The sequence below is a fragment of the Astatotilapia calliptera genome, chromosome 13 (assembly GCF_900246225.1).
Source record: "Astatotilapia calliptera chromosome 13, fAstCal1.2, whole genome shotgun sequence".
Taxonomy (NCBI): Eukaryota; Metazoa; Chordata; class Actinopteri; order Cichliformes; family Cichlidae; genus Astatotilapia; species Astatotilapia calliptera.
In genome coordinates, this window is record NC_039314.1 from 17792868 (window position 1) to 17810165 (window position 17298).

Below are 17298 nucleotides of genomic sequence, written 5' to 3' on the forward strand. Positions count from 1 at the left end.
CCTCCATCCTGGGGCAGCTGTTTCTCATCAAGTCCCCCCTCCCACTTCTAAAATCTCCAGCACCACCACCTCCACCACCACCCCCAACCACCCGTCCCCTTCTCCTCCAACCATGCAGTCTGGCCCAGCTCTCCTGCATTTAACCTCCCTAGCAGGAGCAGAGCAGAGGCCAACAAGGCACTGGGATAATGAAACAGGAGTGTAGTGTGGCTGCGTAAGTGTATGTGTGTATTTGTATGAGAGTGAGTGAGGGGGAAATGTGTGTGTATGTGTGTACATGTGTTACTGTGCAGCCCTGAGAAGGTGTATAAGTTAAGACATTAATGGCTTCTATAGCACCCTAGTGAAAGTGCCAGGTCCCTTAAGAACAGACCCCATTAGTCACAGAGGCTAAGCGGATTGGGATGATTACCATCAGGTTTTACTGGGGAAACGTGTCCCCTTCTCCCTATCTTTGTTGTTTTTTTTCCCACCATTCTTCTTCTCTGTCTTCCCTGGGTTCCTACTCACTTCCAGTTAGTATAAAGATACAATTACCCCTCGAGGCAACGGTGGTACAATTGATTAGTGTGGTGAATTAAAAGAGAAAGTCACCAATAGACAGGTCTGGCTCCTCTGCTCTGCTATTCCCTATGTGGCTTACCCTGATTGTACAGGGGTTGACGCTTGAGAGAACGAAACCGTTATAAGAGCAGAATGCATAACGCTAGAAAAAGATATCACTGCTTCCACACGTACAGTAGGTAAAAGGATGTTAGCTACATCTCTCGGACATTAAAATGACAATTGGCTGATGCATTGAGTGTAAGAGAGCAGATATTGTATTTAAGAATGAAACTCATTTCCAGCTATAGCTTTTCTTTCTGTTTCTGACTCTTGAGCAAATGGCACTTCATTTGCAAATAGATTTGGAGTTATAATAGCACATTACATGGGCTGAAAAGGGCATGTAGTGACACAGTGCTGTCTAAAAGGCACAGAAAGGCACGGTGTCATATTGGAGAGCACCGTGTGCATATCAAAGGTCTAGTTATCAAAGCATATGGCTTCAAGCATGACTTGAGAGCACGGCTTGAGAGGAGTGCCTTTTTAGACTTTTTTTTTATGTTGACTCTTCTTGCACCACCACCCTAATTGTGGAAATTTAACTCGCTCAATTTAAGAAATTATCACAAATTACCAAGAGTCAACACAGAGGAGACTGCAGTCAATTCGAACAGCAGAGGGACATGTCCTCACTCGGGTTAGCACCCTGGAACGGCTCCAAAACTCACAATCCATTCTCAGAAAGAGAGCACGGTGTAGTATATGTCAAATAATCCTGTTGGCATCGACTCTTGAATGTTTAAAACACTAATGAGACAAACAGACATACTATATAAAACTTGAGAAGCCTGCAGTTTACCGACTGCTTTAAATAGCTTATATCCGTTCTTTAAGTGGCACATTTTTAAAGGAATGACTTGTTGCCTATTTTGATGTTTTACAGTCTATACCTTTTACCTTCTAAAAAGCTTGTCGTCCCTTGGAGCTTGCTGATTTGTCCTCTGTCTAATCCATATATTGGTTATCTATTGGTCAGGACAGGACTGGTAGAACCAGCTGTCAGCAAGGTTGTAGAAAATCAAAAGGAGAAAGTCCTGGCTGTATCTGAGTCAATACTGTATTATACTTTTCACTTTATTAAACCCTAAAACCTGTACGTGCGGGCCAGATTAAATATTTCTAAACCAAAAGGTCTCAATTTTCTGGCCTCATTTGCAGCATTTTCACCTTTTTATTGCATACTTACATAAGTGTATGAAAGAGTAAATCATAAATAAAAACTTGAGTGTACAATTCATCCAATTTAAGCTCCTAATTGCATCAGAGCTTTTGGTTTTCTATCTTGGCCAAGTTTCCACGAGTGCTCCCCTCCAGGGGCAACGATGCGGGCTCTTGGTAATATGGTTCTGCAAGCAGTCCTAACACACTCAGCCACTATTTATCCTAATCAGTGACATCCACATAACCAGGATTGCTTAAAATGAACCCCTTCCGCGCCCCAGAAAACGCACATTTACCGGGACCCCATTTGTCATGGGTAAATTGAGGGTCAGTAAACTTCGCCTGTATCCTCCAGTGGGGATCCAGGACATGCATCATAACGTTAGGAGAGAATGATTGGCGAAGGCGAGCTGTCACACATTTGTCAGGGGGAAGGGAACATTATTTGCTAATTTCCCAAGCTGGGCACTGACAGGGTGCTTCGTCTTCAGACCTTTGGTGACCAGCATGGCTTCGCAGCTATTAGTACAAGTCAAGTGTTTTTTCTTTTTCTTTTTTCTCCCTTCACTGTAAAGCGGCAGTAATAAGAGCCATTCGTTCGACCTCACAAGACTGCAGCACACACTGGGTGAAGGATTTTTGGATGAAGCGGATGCCCCCATACAGTGTTCTGTTCTTGCCAGGCCTTAGTTGTGGCCAGACAGCCTTGAGGGCTGATGGATCACAAACTTTCCTCGTCAAGGTGACGCTATCGACTCCACTGCACCAAAATCTGACAAAATGGGTATGAGGCAGTCATTCATCAACATAAGGACAAAGGGGTCATGTGTGCTTCACTCAATACTGGTGGAGCTCAAGAAATGTCAACCTTGTAAGGGATGGAAAAGGGAGATGTTGATAGTGCAGAAGTAAGGGTTCTTTGTAAATACACTTCCACTAAAGCTTCCTGCTTTATGAAAGTCAAACTATTTAATGCCAGTCTCCAACATGTATGCACCCACACTGAGCTGACAACCTCTATGCACAAATCAGAGATATAAATAGTGAAGTCCACTTCTCAAATCCAAAATTAAACCCACTTAATGTTCTGCTCTTAGAAAGAGGAACACAGTGTTACAGCGGTGGACCCTACTCTCCCTAAAAAAAAGGGAAAAATTAAACAAACAAATGCAGACGTCTTTATCAAAGCACATCAGATAGGGTCCTGTGCTGACCAGCTCGTGAATTGTCCCTATCCTTGCGTCTCCTCTCCGCCCTGCCGTCACTTTGAAGTTCCAGACTTAGAAGCTGATCAGATGAGGTGCTTCCTTTTCATTTCCTGTCCTGATGGGTTGGGTTTGGTACTCGGTTGGTTGCTGGTCAGCGACGGGGTGTGGCCTACAGCAAAGATATGCTATAATCAAAGGCATTCAAGGAGGTATGTAAACAGATCTGCTTTTGAGGAGCTCTTTGAAACACACACGCCAAATGACTTCATATTTCCGCACCCTTTAAAGCCACTCCGCACAACATTTGTGATATTTCTAAAAAAGGCTGATTTAAAGGAGGAAAAAGAAAATCCCCCTGCAGTATGAACTGCTACAATGAGAAAAGATGACATAGGCATTTATAAATGTCACTGCCACAGTCACGTGGGTTGTAACCAGTTGGCACAACAGTTTTAGCATGTGTCAAAGCATGTTATCCACTAGCCATATCCCCATACCTACCTGTCTCATTACAACTCTGGTATTTAGCACCAGCTCCACGGGAGTGGAGCAGACACTCATTGCCAAGTTAGATGGGCCTGGTTTGAAGGCCTTGTGAGCTTGTGTGGAGCACGACAAGGTTCCACGGAGGAAGGTCCTTGTGTCCAATTAGAGGGCTGACGTGACACGTGCTCGCACTCCCCCACTGTCAGGCAGCTTGTCAGGTAGGCTTTGAGAAGCACACTGTGGCATTATTCCACAGCGTGTTATCAGCAAGTGACCTGTGAAATCCAGCTCCAGGAAATTGATTGAAATAAGCACTTGCAGTTGAGCATGTATTTTCCCCCATTACATCTCTCTGTGAAATGCATTGTGGTTATCTTTCATGAGAAAAATGAAAGCATAGGTGCGTGCTTTTTTTCCTCCCAGTAAGGATGGTATTCATTGATTTAATTTTAATTGGACCCACTTTTTGTCCTACAGTATCGTTAGAGGTCTGTTTTGTAATAGCTCTTAAAATGGATTGTCCTCACGAAGTCACAGCATCAGTCCTCTGCCACGGGAAAGATAGACACAGGAGGCAGGGAGGGGGGCTCTTGATAGACGAGGATCTTTCCCTCCTCCTCTTTTTTTCTCTACCTCCTCTTCTTGCCCCATTTTCAGTATGATCTGCACCCAACGGGCTTTAAAAGAACTCCAGCCTCCCGCCCCCTCCTCTGCCGCATTTTGATTGAAATTCATCGGCAAGTTTATTGAGAAATGAATGAGGGAGGCAGCACGGTATCGACTTTGAGAGGAAAACACAACTCATCTTGAATGAGGGGGAAAATGCGGCCGTAATTTAGCCGTCATCGATCTGTGCCCCGTCCATGTATTGATCTTCATTTTACAATATTAATTTGCGCTTGCAATCAGCTGTGAAGGGAACCCATTTGATTTCTGTTGGCCGGTAATGTGTGAAAGTCCGCTGACGTCCTCAGAGAAGTGGCACAAGTACTTTAGATGTCATCTAAGAGGATTGAACAGGTGTCTTCGGCCCTTTCTAATAATACCACCGATATGAAGGGAGTCTGGAATTATGGATGGGCAATCTGTAACATTGCTCCCTTTTAAGCGTGTTAATTACATTTTATCTGTTGCAGGAGCAATATCTGCTGGAGACTGTAACTGTCTGGGTTTTTTTCATCTGTATTGGCTCAAAGTTCATGAAATTTCAATGAACATTGATCTGTCTCCATTGATTTATCTTAACTGCAGATCTTTGAAATTTTAATTTCCTGTTCATCTTGAGACTGCTGGAGATGGAATCACTGAGTGATAACTGGCTGCAGTGGATGGAGATGATATGGTCAGTGTTAACACAGATGAGGTTTGCTTTGCGTGGGTTTGCTGTGAAAATTTCAATTTGCCTTGGTTTGGTGTTGGTTGATTTTTTTTTTTAAGATGGTCTGCATGCGTATTTTCTGCTCTCAACACTGGAACACATTTATACTGAGGAGCAGCAGCATGACTTCTGAATATCACGCCTTCCTTGTACGCACAGGAGTCCGTTTTAATTCCTTAACGCAACGCTGTGAAGATATACGCCCGTCCTACGTCCGCAGCTGTTGAATATTGACGAGAAGAGGTCGTTATGTGTGTTGATGCTGTTGTGAACTGCATCCATCTAACAGACTGCAGGTGCCTAGAAGGCTTCAGTTAGACTGTTTGACAAGTCACAAATGCAATAACACTTGAATGAACTTCTGCCTGTGCTGTTTATCTGTCTCCCCCTTTCCAACTCCCACTCCACCTCTAATTTGTGTTAAGGGGAAAGAAAAAAATAACTGCTCAATGGTGTAGGAGGAGTGGAGATAAGCTCGAAGCAGTTAAGTATAATTAGCGAAAGTAATAGCTGGCAAATGGCAACAAGGCTAGGTTTTTATCTCCTGGAAAGATAGAGTTATCGTAATAAGCTGTAATGGCTGGCAGGAATGCTAGTACACTGTGCGAGCTTCCATTCAGGCTCATAGACTTAACAAGGAACAATTTCCTTTAAATTTACTGCTTTGCTCAAACATTTCCCTATGTTTTTACCTCGATACTGTAAGCCAATACAAGTGTTCAATCCGCTTTCATATGGACTGTGGGCACACTGTGCTGTATCGCCATGTAAGCACTTCTGGCTGCCAGAGACGGCCATGTTACAGTGTTCTTGTAGAGCGGTTACTCATGTCCTATTTCTAGAGAACATGGAGAAGGAGCAGCGGACCACACTCAGATGCCATGTACACGCCATCCACTCTACATTTTAAGTAAAGTGGCTCGACTGAGGCGGCTAAAGGAGCTCTCAGAGAAAATGTGTTAGTGGCATGAAAGGGTGGCAGATTAAGGCATCAGATCAAAATAAGATTGGGAATTGCACATTCCAGGCAGAGGAATCTCACTGAAGGCCTGCCATGCATGCCCATGCGCATGCGTGATATTCAAAATTGGAAATGATATGGTCACAGCTGCACACCGAGTCATGCATTCCATTTCTTCATATTCTGAAACATGATCATTCACTCTCTGGAGAGAGAAAATTACTGAAATATTCATAAAAATGTTCTTCCAAACCTTCGTGAAGGGGAAGCACACTCTTTATCACGTCTGTTCTTTCGTCACTTACCATGCTAATTTTGCTCACATATGGCAATAAATCCTTTTGTTATCAGCTGTTTAACTTGAAACGTATTCGCCGTCGCTTTGTTGTCTCATTATATTTGTAAAATTTGTATCACGACAGAAATTAAACCCCGGGCCATCGCTGTGTATATAAGACAGGCAGGGAAAGAGAAAAAAAGAGATATAATTGAACAAAACACGTAACCTGTCTAAATCTGAGCCGAAAATGAGAGAAAATGAAAATTCTATTAGTCTCTAATGTTCCCTCTGCCACCTCCCAACATCCCCCCCGCATGTGCTCTTCATCTCTCCTGCAAAGTATTCAAATGCAAGCCCTGCCTTACCTCCCCGTGTCTCTTTTTCTCTAATTATCCATGAGGTCAGTAAGCAAAATGGGGAAGAAGCCAGGAGATCAATACAAATTATCCCTGAGCAAACCAGTGCTGACAGTTTGAATTGCAGCATATGTTTACCCAAAATCAGGCAATTTATCTTAATATCAGGCGAGTAATGCAGCAGGGGTGAGAGGTCACACAATCTCTCCACCTCATAATTACCCGCCTCTAAAACAGGAAAGTGGTATTGATTGGCCGCGGGCCGGGAAGCGGGCGTGACTGGAACGTGCCAGCGACCCCCCCCCCCACCCGTATCATACCTCCTCCAGTCCCCCCCCCCCCCCCCCCCCCCTCCCCTCGGCTAGACTCCCCACCCAATTCAGGATTTATGGGATGTGTGTGGAGGGTTTCATGTTTCCTTGCAGCGATTGAGAAGCCTTACAAGGAGGGGTAAGGAGGAGGTTAGGGGGAGGGGGGCATGCTTTGTCCACACCCTCATCCCACCTCTCTCTCCATATTGTACTGGAAGGAGCAAACAAATTCTGGCATGCATCGAGTCATGCCGGGGCATCACAGAGCTGCTCTTTAGAAGAGAGTAAAGTTTACGACAGAGTGTGAAGTTGGAACATAATGATGTGTCAAGGATTAAAAAAGACATGAGGTGAAGAGGTGGGGCTGCTGTCAATGTGTGTGGTGTGAGGAAAAGTAAGGCGAGTAGTCCCAATGATTCTTGTAAAAGCTCAGCACATGAAAGAAAATCTTTGCCTGAAAGAAAAAATGTGAGGCGCAATGCAACGACTGCACTCATAACACATTTATTGTCTAGATTGAATATAAGTGCTCAGTATATATCATCAGCAGCTCTTACAGGATTATTGACATTGTCTGTGTCTGTCTGCACTAGTGTACATGCTATGACTACAAAACTGTCAACTCATCAACTGACAGCACCGTTTAGCGCTAATGCAAGTCTCCATCAGCTGTCAAAAGCATTTGCATGAAATCAATAGCAGATGGCGGTCCGTGTCACCAATTTCATTATGCCGGGGTTGTTACAAAGATCATCTCCATGATAGATGAGATGGTGACATGTCGACATGTAGAGATCATGCCTGACGCTTGGACGACAACTGCAGGCGATTCTGCCAGGTGTTAAACCATGACGGAGAAAACTTTACATCTAATATCGGTTTAGTTCGAGGCGTTTCGATTCCTCCATATTTAGAAGTGTAATAAACTGTGAAAGCTGTCGACAAAATCCAGCATAAACCACATTTCAAGGATTAAGGAGACCCTACCCTCCAAAACATGCATTTACAGGAGGGCATCATTATCATTGGAGAGGCACATCAAACAGAACACCTCTCCCAACCTAGGTCTTGTCCTGTACTGTACGTCTCTCCGGCTGTGTTCCCAGCATGCCTGGCGGGTTGTGTAGGCCCCAACTGAGGCAGAGGACAGGAGAGCGTGATGTATCACCCTGAGAGAGCCCACTGACAGCCTCTGATGATGGATGGCCTGATTATGGAGTGCTTTTTACACATACACAATTTACATCACACTGAGCAGCAGGGTCTGGCAGGGCTGCCGTGCACATACACTCTCTCTCTGCCGGCCATATGCACTCACATCTACACACTCGTGTGTGTACACATGCACACATGTACAGGACTGCCAGAGTGCATAGATAAGAAGGGGAAGGGGGGTGGAAATAACAAAAGAAAGGGGGCAAATTCCTTGCTATAGCCTTGTCATGTACGATCAATACGGCAGATCAATTCTTTATTAAGGAGAAGATGGCTTTCCCTCACATTCCATGGCAGACCTTTGTCGTTTCGGGACGCATGATGACATGTCAAATCAGATTTCCAGCAGTGTATGTTGTTGTGGCATGGGTTTATTCAGGTGTGTCCAGCCTATGAGGCTGAATATCACTGTATTTGTAAGCCAGATCCTTGCTATCGATTATCACCCTGCATTGTCCATGCTTGAACACATAACTGCTCCACTTGAGCACGGTTGAGCTAGCAATTACCGTATTTGAGTTTTAGCACAAGTGGTGTGTTCGATTATAAGTATGTGTGTGAGTAACATAAGTATGCGTGAGTAGGTGCAGTATGCCTTATGGGTGTGTTTCGGGGTTGTGCATGTGTATCTGATGTACAAAAGAAAGAATGAGAAACATAAATGTTCCTTTTCCTGCCCTGACTCCCTGGCTTGTGCTCCAGTGGCCCTGCCTGCCTCTATGTGCGTGTGTGTGTTTGTGTGTGTGTGTGTGTGGGGGGGGGGGGGGGGGGGGGTTGCTTGCTTTCACATTCTCTGGTGTTCAGCAGGTTCAGCGAGCTGTGCGGTGTTAATGCTGAAATTACATGCTGAGTAATGAGTGATGGGCCAAATTACAGGCTGAACAATGAATAGAGGCAGGCAGCTCTTATTAGTCTCCATAGAAAGCCATTGATTTATGAAGCGCCTTGCTCGGTGGAGTTACTCTCCTGAAAATGATATCTACATTGAGAAGTGATGTTCTCTATTAAGTCGTTCCTTCCCCCTTTACACTGCTCTCCTCCTTTCTTCCACTCCTCCCCTCCTTCTCTCCTCTGCCCTGCCTCCCTCGCCTTGTCCTGCCTATGAGTGTACACATGATTGTTTAGAATCAGGCGGAGCTGTAAGGAAACCTTCAATTACCCATTAGGACTGTCAGACATAAAACGCCCTGCTCTCACCAAAGTCTGGGTTATGATTCATTTACTTTGTGCCTCTGATTCATCGCCCAATATGCTTCATGCCCCAGATTACTATTTGAGGGGTGGGAGAGATTAATGGCTCCATGGGATCTGCTGCCGTATTTCACACGGCCAGTGTTGCAGTACAGTTGGTGCAGAAGGGTGAAATGACGGCAACTTACACTAGATCAATGTGTGGACAGCCTTTCACAGATTATTAAGGCTCTGTTAGATTAAAAGACCGCCGTTATGTAGTTTGCTTTAGTCAATATTCTCAAGCAGATAAAAAGGGGGAGGGCCCCTCTGAAGAATCCTCAGACTGATGTAGGTCATCATGGCTTTTAATGGAATAGCACTTAGTGGCACAAGTGTCAGAGGAACTTGTGTCGTATAAAACACTGTCTGGCCCTTGAGGTTTGGATTTGGAAATGACTATTTTACTGTAAACTCTAACTCATTTCTCAATTAGTTTAGCCCCCACAACGCTCTAATTTTCACCTTCTCTCGTCTTTTTTTCAGCCCTGAATGAGCCAACCATCGACTATGGGTTCCAGAGGCTGCAGAAAGTCATCCCCAGACACCCCGGCGACCCTGAGAGGTTACCAAAGGTCAGTACAGTGTCTCTGCTGCACTGAAAACCAAAAGAACCATAATGACACAGAGCGGTCTGGGTTATAATTCTTCGACAAATAAACAAAACAACATTACAACCAAGCAGAGCAGTATGACCCAAAACTCTAACAGATTTTCTTCACATATGTGGCTTACCCACTAACCAGCGTGGTAATGCTATTGGTTTTGTGTGTGGAGAGAGGCGTAAACTCTCTGTGTGGTAAAATAGCTCAATCAGGCGTTTTCCTCTCCAGTAGTCTGTGGAGATGGTAATCTGGTCAGAAACGACGTCTGCACCCTCATTACCCCACTCATGTTTTCCTTTCATTTTCTGCAGCTCGATTTGGTTTAATCTTTTGTTTACAGAACCCTGTGCCGTAAACCCCCTAGTCTTACTGCGGCTAATAGACAAAGACTGCATGTTATTATGCTTTGGCTTTCTTATTGTTTTCTTTTGAACCTTGGTGAAGGAGTTGAAAGCCACATCAGTTTTATACACACCGGTGTGGCACATAAAGACGCTGGCATATTGAAAGACCTGAGCACGAAAACTTGGGTGCAAACAGTGAGAAAAAAACCCTCCCCTGCAGAACCGCTTTGATTCTTTTATTCTTTTTCTCCCCTTTGATTCTTGCGCTCTTTCCATTTCCGATTGATAAAATCTATCTGTGTGTTTTCACTAATTGCTACCCTGCCAGTAACCATTTTGATGACTGACGTTCCAGATGTGTCAAGTGTAATAATATGACTGATTAGTACTTTCAAAACCCCTCGGCACGCAGTAAAGTGGAGGCCACCTCAGAGTTTTAATAATACTGTAAAACCTTTAAAGACCTTATCTATTAAATCCCAGCATGCTACACCGCAATATCATTAATGTCCAACGGACAATTTAATAAAGAACAGACTGTGTGGTAGCTATAGACATTTGACCAAGGCAATGTGGAGAAATGGAACATCACAGCTAGTCCCTGGTTCAGTATATGAAGTGTTTCAATTAGACCCAGTCCCTGTGGAGACAGGAAACAACACCTAGACATGAAATGTTACTCTAATTTCAACTGTAAACGTAGACCAAAAGGTAAAGTACACTTACCCTTTCATATCCACATGACTCGTTCTATCTCCGCAGGCATCACAGGTCAGTCTAGCTGCACTGTTTTTATTTTATAAAGTCACCCAGTGTCTTTGTGAAATCCACATCTTGTGAACAAAGAGAGCAACAGTGTTTAACACAGCTTTATTACAGAGAAACCCTCCTCCCTTTTTCCCTTTCTTTTCTTTCGCTTCTTTTTTTCCTTGAATACAAAGTGTTGTTGGCTCTGAGACAGATTTTGACACTGAACCCAAGATTAGTTTCCTGGGTGTGCGCATACTTAATATAGCATGGTCTCCCAGCCTTTGCATGAAACAATCACAGAGTGAGATGAAACCCTGCACTTCCAATAAACAACATAAATATTTGATTTGCTCTCTAATGGACCCAAATATGGGGTTCAGGGGGCATGTAAATGATCCCACCAAGTGATTCGTCATTGTTAAGCTTGCCATCTGAGGGTCAGCTCTCGGGGTCAAAAGCACATTCCCAATAAAACAGCCCGCGGCGGGCCGAGGCTGGCATGTACATTTGGAATGAGAACAGAAACGGCATATAGAGAACAGCCATTACAGGGTGCAGGTGAGGTAGGGAGACTCTATAAAAAGAAGATAAAGCTGGAGGACGCGCGGTGTGCATTAGCAGAAAGGCAAATCGACACCAAGCCCACTCACCACCTCTACTCCCCCCTCCCATGACTTCACCCTCCAGTTGATAATATTACTCCACTATTGATTTCCACCAGCCTTCTCCCTGGGACCAGTAAGACACGTGGTAATTGTAAGGAGACAGAAAGCCAATATGGGAGTGCTCATGGATAGCAAGGGATGCACGCTAATATTGTTGCTACACAGAGAAAAAAGGGGGGAAGCTGCCTCTGATTGAAGTTTACCTCGTAATTCTAAGACAACATCGTAGATGACAGTCTGACCCTGTGGGAGGAGTGGAGATATAAAAATTCAATGCAAAGTCCAGGGTGAATATGAAAGTAATAAGTGTGAGCAGTCAAGTGATGAGAAAGGAGATTGGTTTGCGGGCATTGCGTTAAGTGAAGAGAGACTTTGGAATTCACCCTCCCTTTTAAGATCTTGTTATAAAACAATTTTCTATTCATAATATAAAAAAGACAATTTATAATACCATTTTGTGCCCTCTGGCAGTAATGGACAAATAGACTGGATATCACATTATATCACACTCAATTTCTCTCTTCTGTAACAAATTAGATTCATTATGAAATTAAAAGTGGAAACTCAATATTGTTTTATTATTAAGCTGATTGCTTTGGATTCTTTTCTTTCCTCCCAAAATGAGCATAAGCCCATTCTTTTCCAATTCTTTGTGTAATCCACAAGGAGAAAATATTACAAATGTGTTCATGTCAAGCAATTACCCATGTATTTAAATGAATCTCTCTTCCTGTGCTCTTTGAAGTACCTTCATCTAATGGCCCTATGCTTCTAAATGCATTCATTACCTCAGGCTAGAGCTAACAGAGTAATTGCCTTACAGTTTTATAATGGCATTAGCACTCCAAGCTACATAACCTAGGCCCTTTTTTATTAACTGTGATAATATAAATACAACATCCATGTTAATCTACTGCTTGAAGAATCACATTTGGGCCATTTTAGACCACATCTCCTTATTGTTAGATATTTTTTATAACACATCATTTGATATGGCTTCCCCCCCCCCCCCCCCCCCCCCCCCCCTGGTCGCCTTTTTTCTCAGCAATAACATAAAACGGCTCCTAAATCTTAGGTGATCTGTTATCTGAGCAGTCCCATTTAGACAGTTGCGGAACACGAGACCTTTATGCAAAGCATGGCAAACAATAGAAGGAATCTGTCACGCATTTGTCACAGAACAACAGAAATCATTTGAAGCCTTTAATTGTTTCAATTTAACATGGTGTGTTCTGATATGTCTCCATGACAAGAAAGCCAATTACACTTATGCTGGAGCAGTATTGAGATTTACATGGAAATGCCCTCAGAACACTATTTCGTGTTAATCGTATTCACAGCGTGAGCTGATACGCATGGAAGCGTCTCGTCAGAAGAAAACAAACTTCTTCCTTGATTGGGTGCAGCACTTCTCATCATCCTCGGATATGACTAGGTTGCCACTTAAGCATAGCCCTGCGAGTCAACTTGGTTAGTTAAGACACCACGCGGTAAACGACAGATTAAGGATGAGAGGCAATATCGTTTTCCTCCCTCCTTTTTCCAAGCTCTCCTTATGTCACTGCTGCAAAGTACCATATGGACAAGGAGGGAGAGGACGTTTTACAGAGAATGAAACATGGCTTGCAAACGCGACAGTCTTAATTGCTTTAATTGTTGTTTAAAATTGAGAGCCATGTAGGAGATCTTGAAATATGATAGAATAGATTATTGGTAATTATTAACTGCAGACAAAAAGAAAGAAAACCACTTTATCTCACTCAGCAAGAGAGAGAGAAATCTGTTCTGCCTGATGAGAACACATCAAGACAGCTGGTCCTCTCATTTAGTCTACCTGCCTCACGACAACCATAATTCTTTATTTGTATGCAAACTAGATGCATGCAACGTTGAGCATACACACCAATTTCAGAGGTAAATGCCCATTCTAAGAGCCACCCATCCGGTAACTTGGGGTGGATTAAGCGATATGTTTCTATAAGAGAGCATGGCATACGCTGGAAGTGGCTTCTACAGTGATTCATCTTGATAAATCAAGGACTGTGGTAGATATGCTCCTCTGGATGAAAGGGCCCATACACACGCTCCATACACACTACATACGCTGTGCCTTGGAAATGCAGGCCAAGTCTTGGAGGCCGCTGTTTGAAGGCGCGAAGGCTGTGTTTACATTCATTTATGGCAGCTGCCGTCTTAATCCCACACTGCTATTGCCAAGTGATGGAACACTTCAGACAAATTACCGGGGCCCGCAAAAGAAAACACAGCGAATGTGGGAAGAAAACAAGCGCCATCTGAGATGTTTCTGGTGACAGATTTGCATTGCTTTTAACCAGGGTTCTAACAGCACAGGCGACAAATCTCTGCTCTACAGCAGGTGACAACAAGCGAGCGTTTTAAAACACACGCGAGAGCCGTGTCTGCAACTTGCCTTTGTCAGATTATATGCACTCTAAAAGGAGGAGAGGATTTTTCATTGAGCATATTGCCTTCTGTATTATAGAAAACAAAGAGAGCAGCCTGGTTGCTTGAGAGGGATTTAATTGTAAGTGCTGAATTCAAAGAGCAGATAAAGATACACAAACGGGCCAAACCCCACCTTGCTGAAAGCCCGAAAGAGAGTGGGGGGGAACGGGATCCGGGGCCAACTCATTTTCAGTGTTAAGAGCCAAAGCAACACAGCTAATCCGCATTGTCAAGCGGGGGCAAGCATGCAGACATGGATAAGACCACATCCTGAGCATCCGTGTCCCCAAGGCACAAGCACCCAGCTCTTGCTGGATGGGAAGTCATTTGTGAAGTCCTTTGCAACAGCCAGTCAAAGAGGTTAATTGAAAAATTCCTTAATGTCATTACAACAGAACTAGATTAACCCAGAGCTAATTCACTTTATTGTTCTGAAGAGAGGGGACTCAGCGGTGAACTCTGGAGCAAACGTGAAGCCCAGAATCAGGGGTGAGGTGTTGTTTTTAAAGGACTATGCCAGTTTAATTAAGATAGGGAACATTATTCACTGCTCTGCATGGTTGGAAGGAGTAAAATGGTAGTGCCATATAAATGCAGCTCTAGTGCCTCTTAAATCAAGGTGGCTTTTATTTAGTGTTTGAATATGTAAACATTTCTAAAGCTCCCCGCGACCCTGCTGCGCAATGTTGCTTTTGATATTTTCTGTTACTGTACGTACCACTGGGCTCTCCAATGTAATCTCTTTAGGTTTTAACATTTACTCCCACTGCTTTCCTCATCAGGAGGTGTTACTGAAGAGGGCGGCTGATCTCGTTGAAGCCCTGTATGGAATGCCTCACAACAATCAGGTCCGTGTCCACACAGCTAATTTAAGCATGCTTGTACCTCTGCTAAGTAAGAAACAATTTAGTATCACCAAAGGGTATTTTTACCACTATATCTGGAACAATGTAGGCTACGTGCATTGTGAGTTAACCATATAGTCATGAACCATGCATCAAAGAAAAAGCACAGCTATAAAGAAAAAGCAAAAAACAACAACATAAATAACAAAACCTTCCCCTGTGCTTCTCAGGAGATCATTCTGAAGAGGGCAGCTGACATCGCAGAGGCCCTGTACAGCGTTCCCCGCAACCACAACCAGATCCCCTCTCTCGCTAACACAGCCTCCCACGGCATGATGGGAGTCAACTCCTTCAGCAGCCAACTAGCAGTCAATGTGTCTGAGTCACAAGGAAATGACCAAGGTATGAGATTTTGGATACGGCTCTGCAATTCAGGTGGGTTTCCAAAGTGGGGTGCGGGGACCTGGAGGTGGGCCCTTGAGGGTATTCCAAGGGGTTTGCAGGAAAATGAGAAATAGTTACATTTCCCTCCTTTTTCTTATTAAAGTAAGAAAATTGAACAGGAATTATGTCTGAACGCTGGGTTTTTTTAAAAAAAGGGTCCAATTAACGTGTCAAGTTCTCTTCTTATTAAACTAGCATCCGCAGCATGCGTTAATATAAAAATTTTACTGCAACAGCAAAACTCCATTGGTTCTTTTTACTGTAATTAGCAAACACTCCACATACATTAAAAAAATATCCCTCTCCTTTTTTCTTGTGTTGTTCAGTGGGTTACAGCCGGAACACCAGCAGCGTGTCCCCCAGGGGCTACATCTCCAGCAGCACCCCACAGCAGTCGAGCTACAACACCGTCAGCAACAGCATGAATGGCTACGGCAATGCCGGTATGAACCTGGGAGTGCCAAGCTCCCCTGGGTTCCTCAACGGATCCTCTGCCAACTCCCCATATGGAAGTGAGTAGCTTGCCACTATCGCACGCTGTAGTAGCACTAAGCTGCTGCTGATTTAATTCCAGCTCCCACATTCGTTTTCACTTCTATGAATCATTTCTGACGGGGGTTTATAAAATTACCGATGGTGATAATATATTACCGGTTATTCACGGGGGCTTGTTTAGTTTTAGCACTTTGGAGAACACGCGCGCAGCTTAGAATCAAAGAAATATTCATTTTGTCTTTCACCGTTTGCCACCTGTGTTTGTTCAACTGGGCAAGATGTTGATGGTAGGGGCCTGTGAGTACTGATCGTGTATCCCCCCTGGCAGTAATACTATCCCAGCCTTACCTTAACTGCCCTCTCCCTCTTGAGCACTACTCACAGCACGTTCTCACTCTTACCCTCCCTCCTTTCCTTTCCTTCCCTATCGTCTCCACAGTTAAACAAAAGAGCGCCTTCGCCCCTGTGGTCCGACCCCAGGCCTCCCCACCCCCCTCCTGCACCAGCGCCAACGGCAACGGACTGCAAGGTGAGCCCCCCTCACCCCCTCATCCCTTCCCTACGGACTACTGGTCAGATACCGCTGCTCAGGCCTCTGTCCGGTTTGGTGAGGGATTAATCATTACAAATATATGCATTTTGACAGGCCAATTTACACCTTTCAGTTTACATTCAGACGCACACACTCACACAGAGCATGCCTTTGCACACACGCACAAGCGTAGGAGCGCAAGCTTCATCCCGCGTCTTCGCCAACATTCACACAAACATACATCCTTGTTGCCCTTTCATACAAATGATCCCCTCTGATGTCGCAGGAAAAGACCTTCCCAGAATTGTTTTAGTAATTATGTTTATTAGGTTTTGTGCATGTGTCATGACCAACATGATTGCTTTGAAAACAAGCTTAGCCGTAGTGTGTGCCCCAAGATTAATAACATTGGGCTTAATGAAGTGGGAAATTAAAGTTCATCTTGCTACACGTTCATACTTATTAATACATGTTGTGCAGAAATTAATGAGCAATGCCTTGCCATCATCTGCGCTGGCAAACTTAAAAGCATTTCAACCATGACTCTACAAATATACTCAGAGCAATATAATAATATATCATCCCAGCACTTCACTAGTCGCCTAATTGTTAAAACGTGTGAAAATACTGAATATATAAACTCTCAGGGTGAGGTACAGTTGCTAATGATATCCTAAGCAGATGGTCTCGGTAAAATAACGGAAGCTACCTTTGATCTTGCCTAATCTCTCTTGGATAATGACGCAGAGGCATAACTTGGGGAATGGGGAAACGTAGGACTAATGTGCCGCTCGGTGTTGGAGAGTCAAGGATAAAGAAGAGATGACGGGAGGAAAGGAAGTGATAGGACTGAATTTGCGGAGAGGAGAGTCTGGGTGTCTGGTACTGTAGCATTGTGGCATTGTGGGAAGTGACCGTGTTGTTGCTCTGCCGTCACCACGGCTGTGTCTCCTGGGAGTC

General features: G+C 44.1%; 1 protein-coding gene across 8 annotated transcripts in view; it reads left to right on the forward strand.

The window, feature by feature from the left end:
• The window catches only part of LOC113035527 (transcription factor COE3), a 65932-nt gene that overhangs the window by 48029 nt on the left and 605 nt on the right, over positions 1-17298 (forward strand). For 4 of the 8 annotated variants that reach the window (XM_026191146.1, XM_026191147.1, XM_026191148.1 and 1 more), the window contains exons 11-15: positions 9679-9767; positions 14805-14870; positions 15098-15269; positions 15638-15823; positions 16246-16413. In XM_026191146.1, the coding sequence (XP_026046931.1) occupies positions 9679-9767; positions 14805-14870; positions 15098-15269; positions 15638-15823; positions 16246-16413 (681 nt within the window). The remainder of the gene's footprint in view (positions 1-9678; positions 9768-14804; positions 14871-15097; positions 15270-15637; positions 15824-16245; positions 16414-17298) is intronic. The other 4 variants (XM_026191150.1, XM_026191153.1, XM_026191152.1 and 1 more) reach the window with 1 other exon arrangement.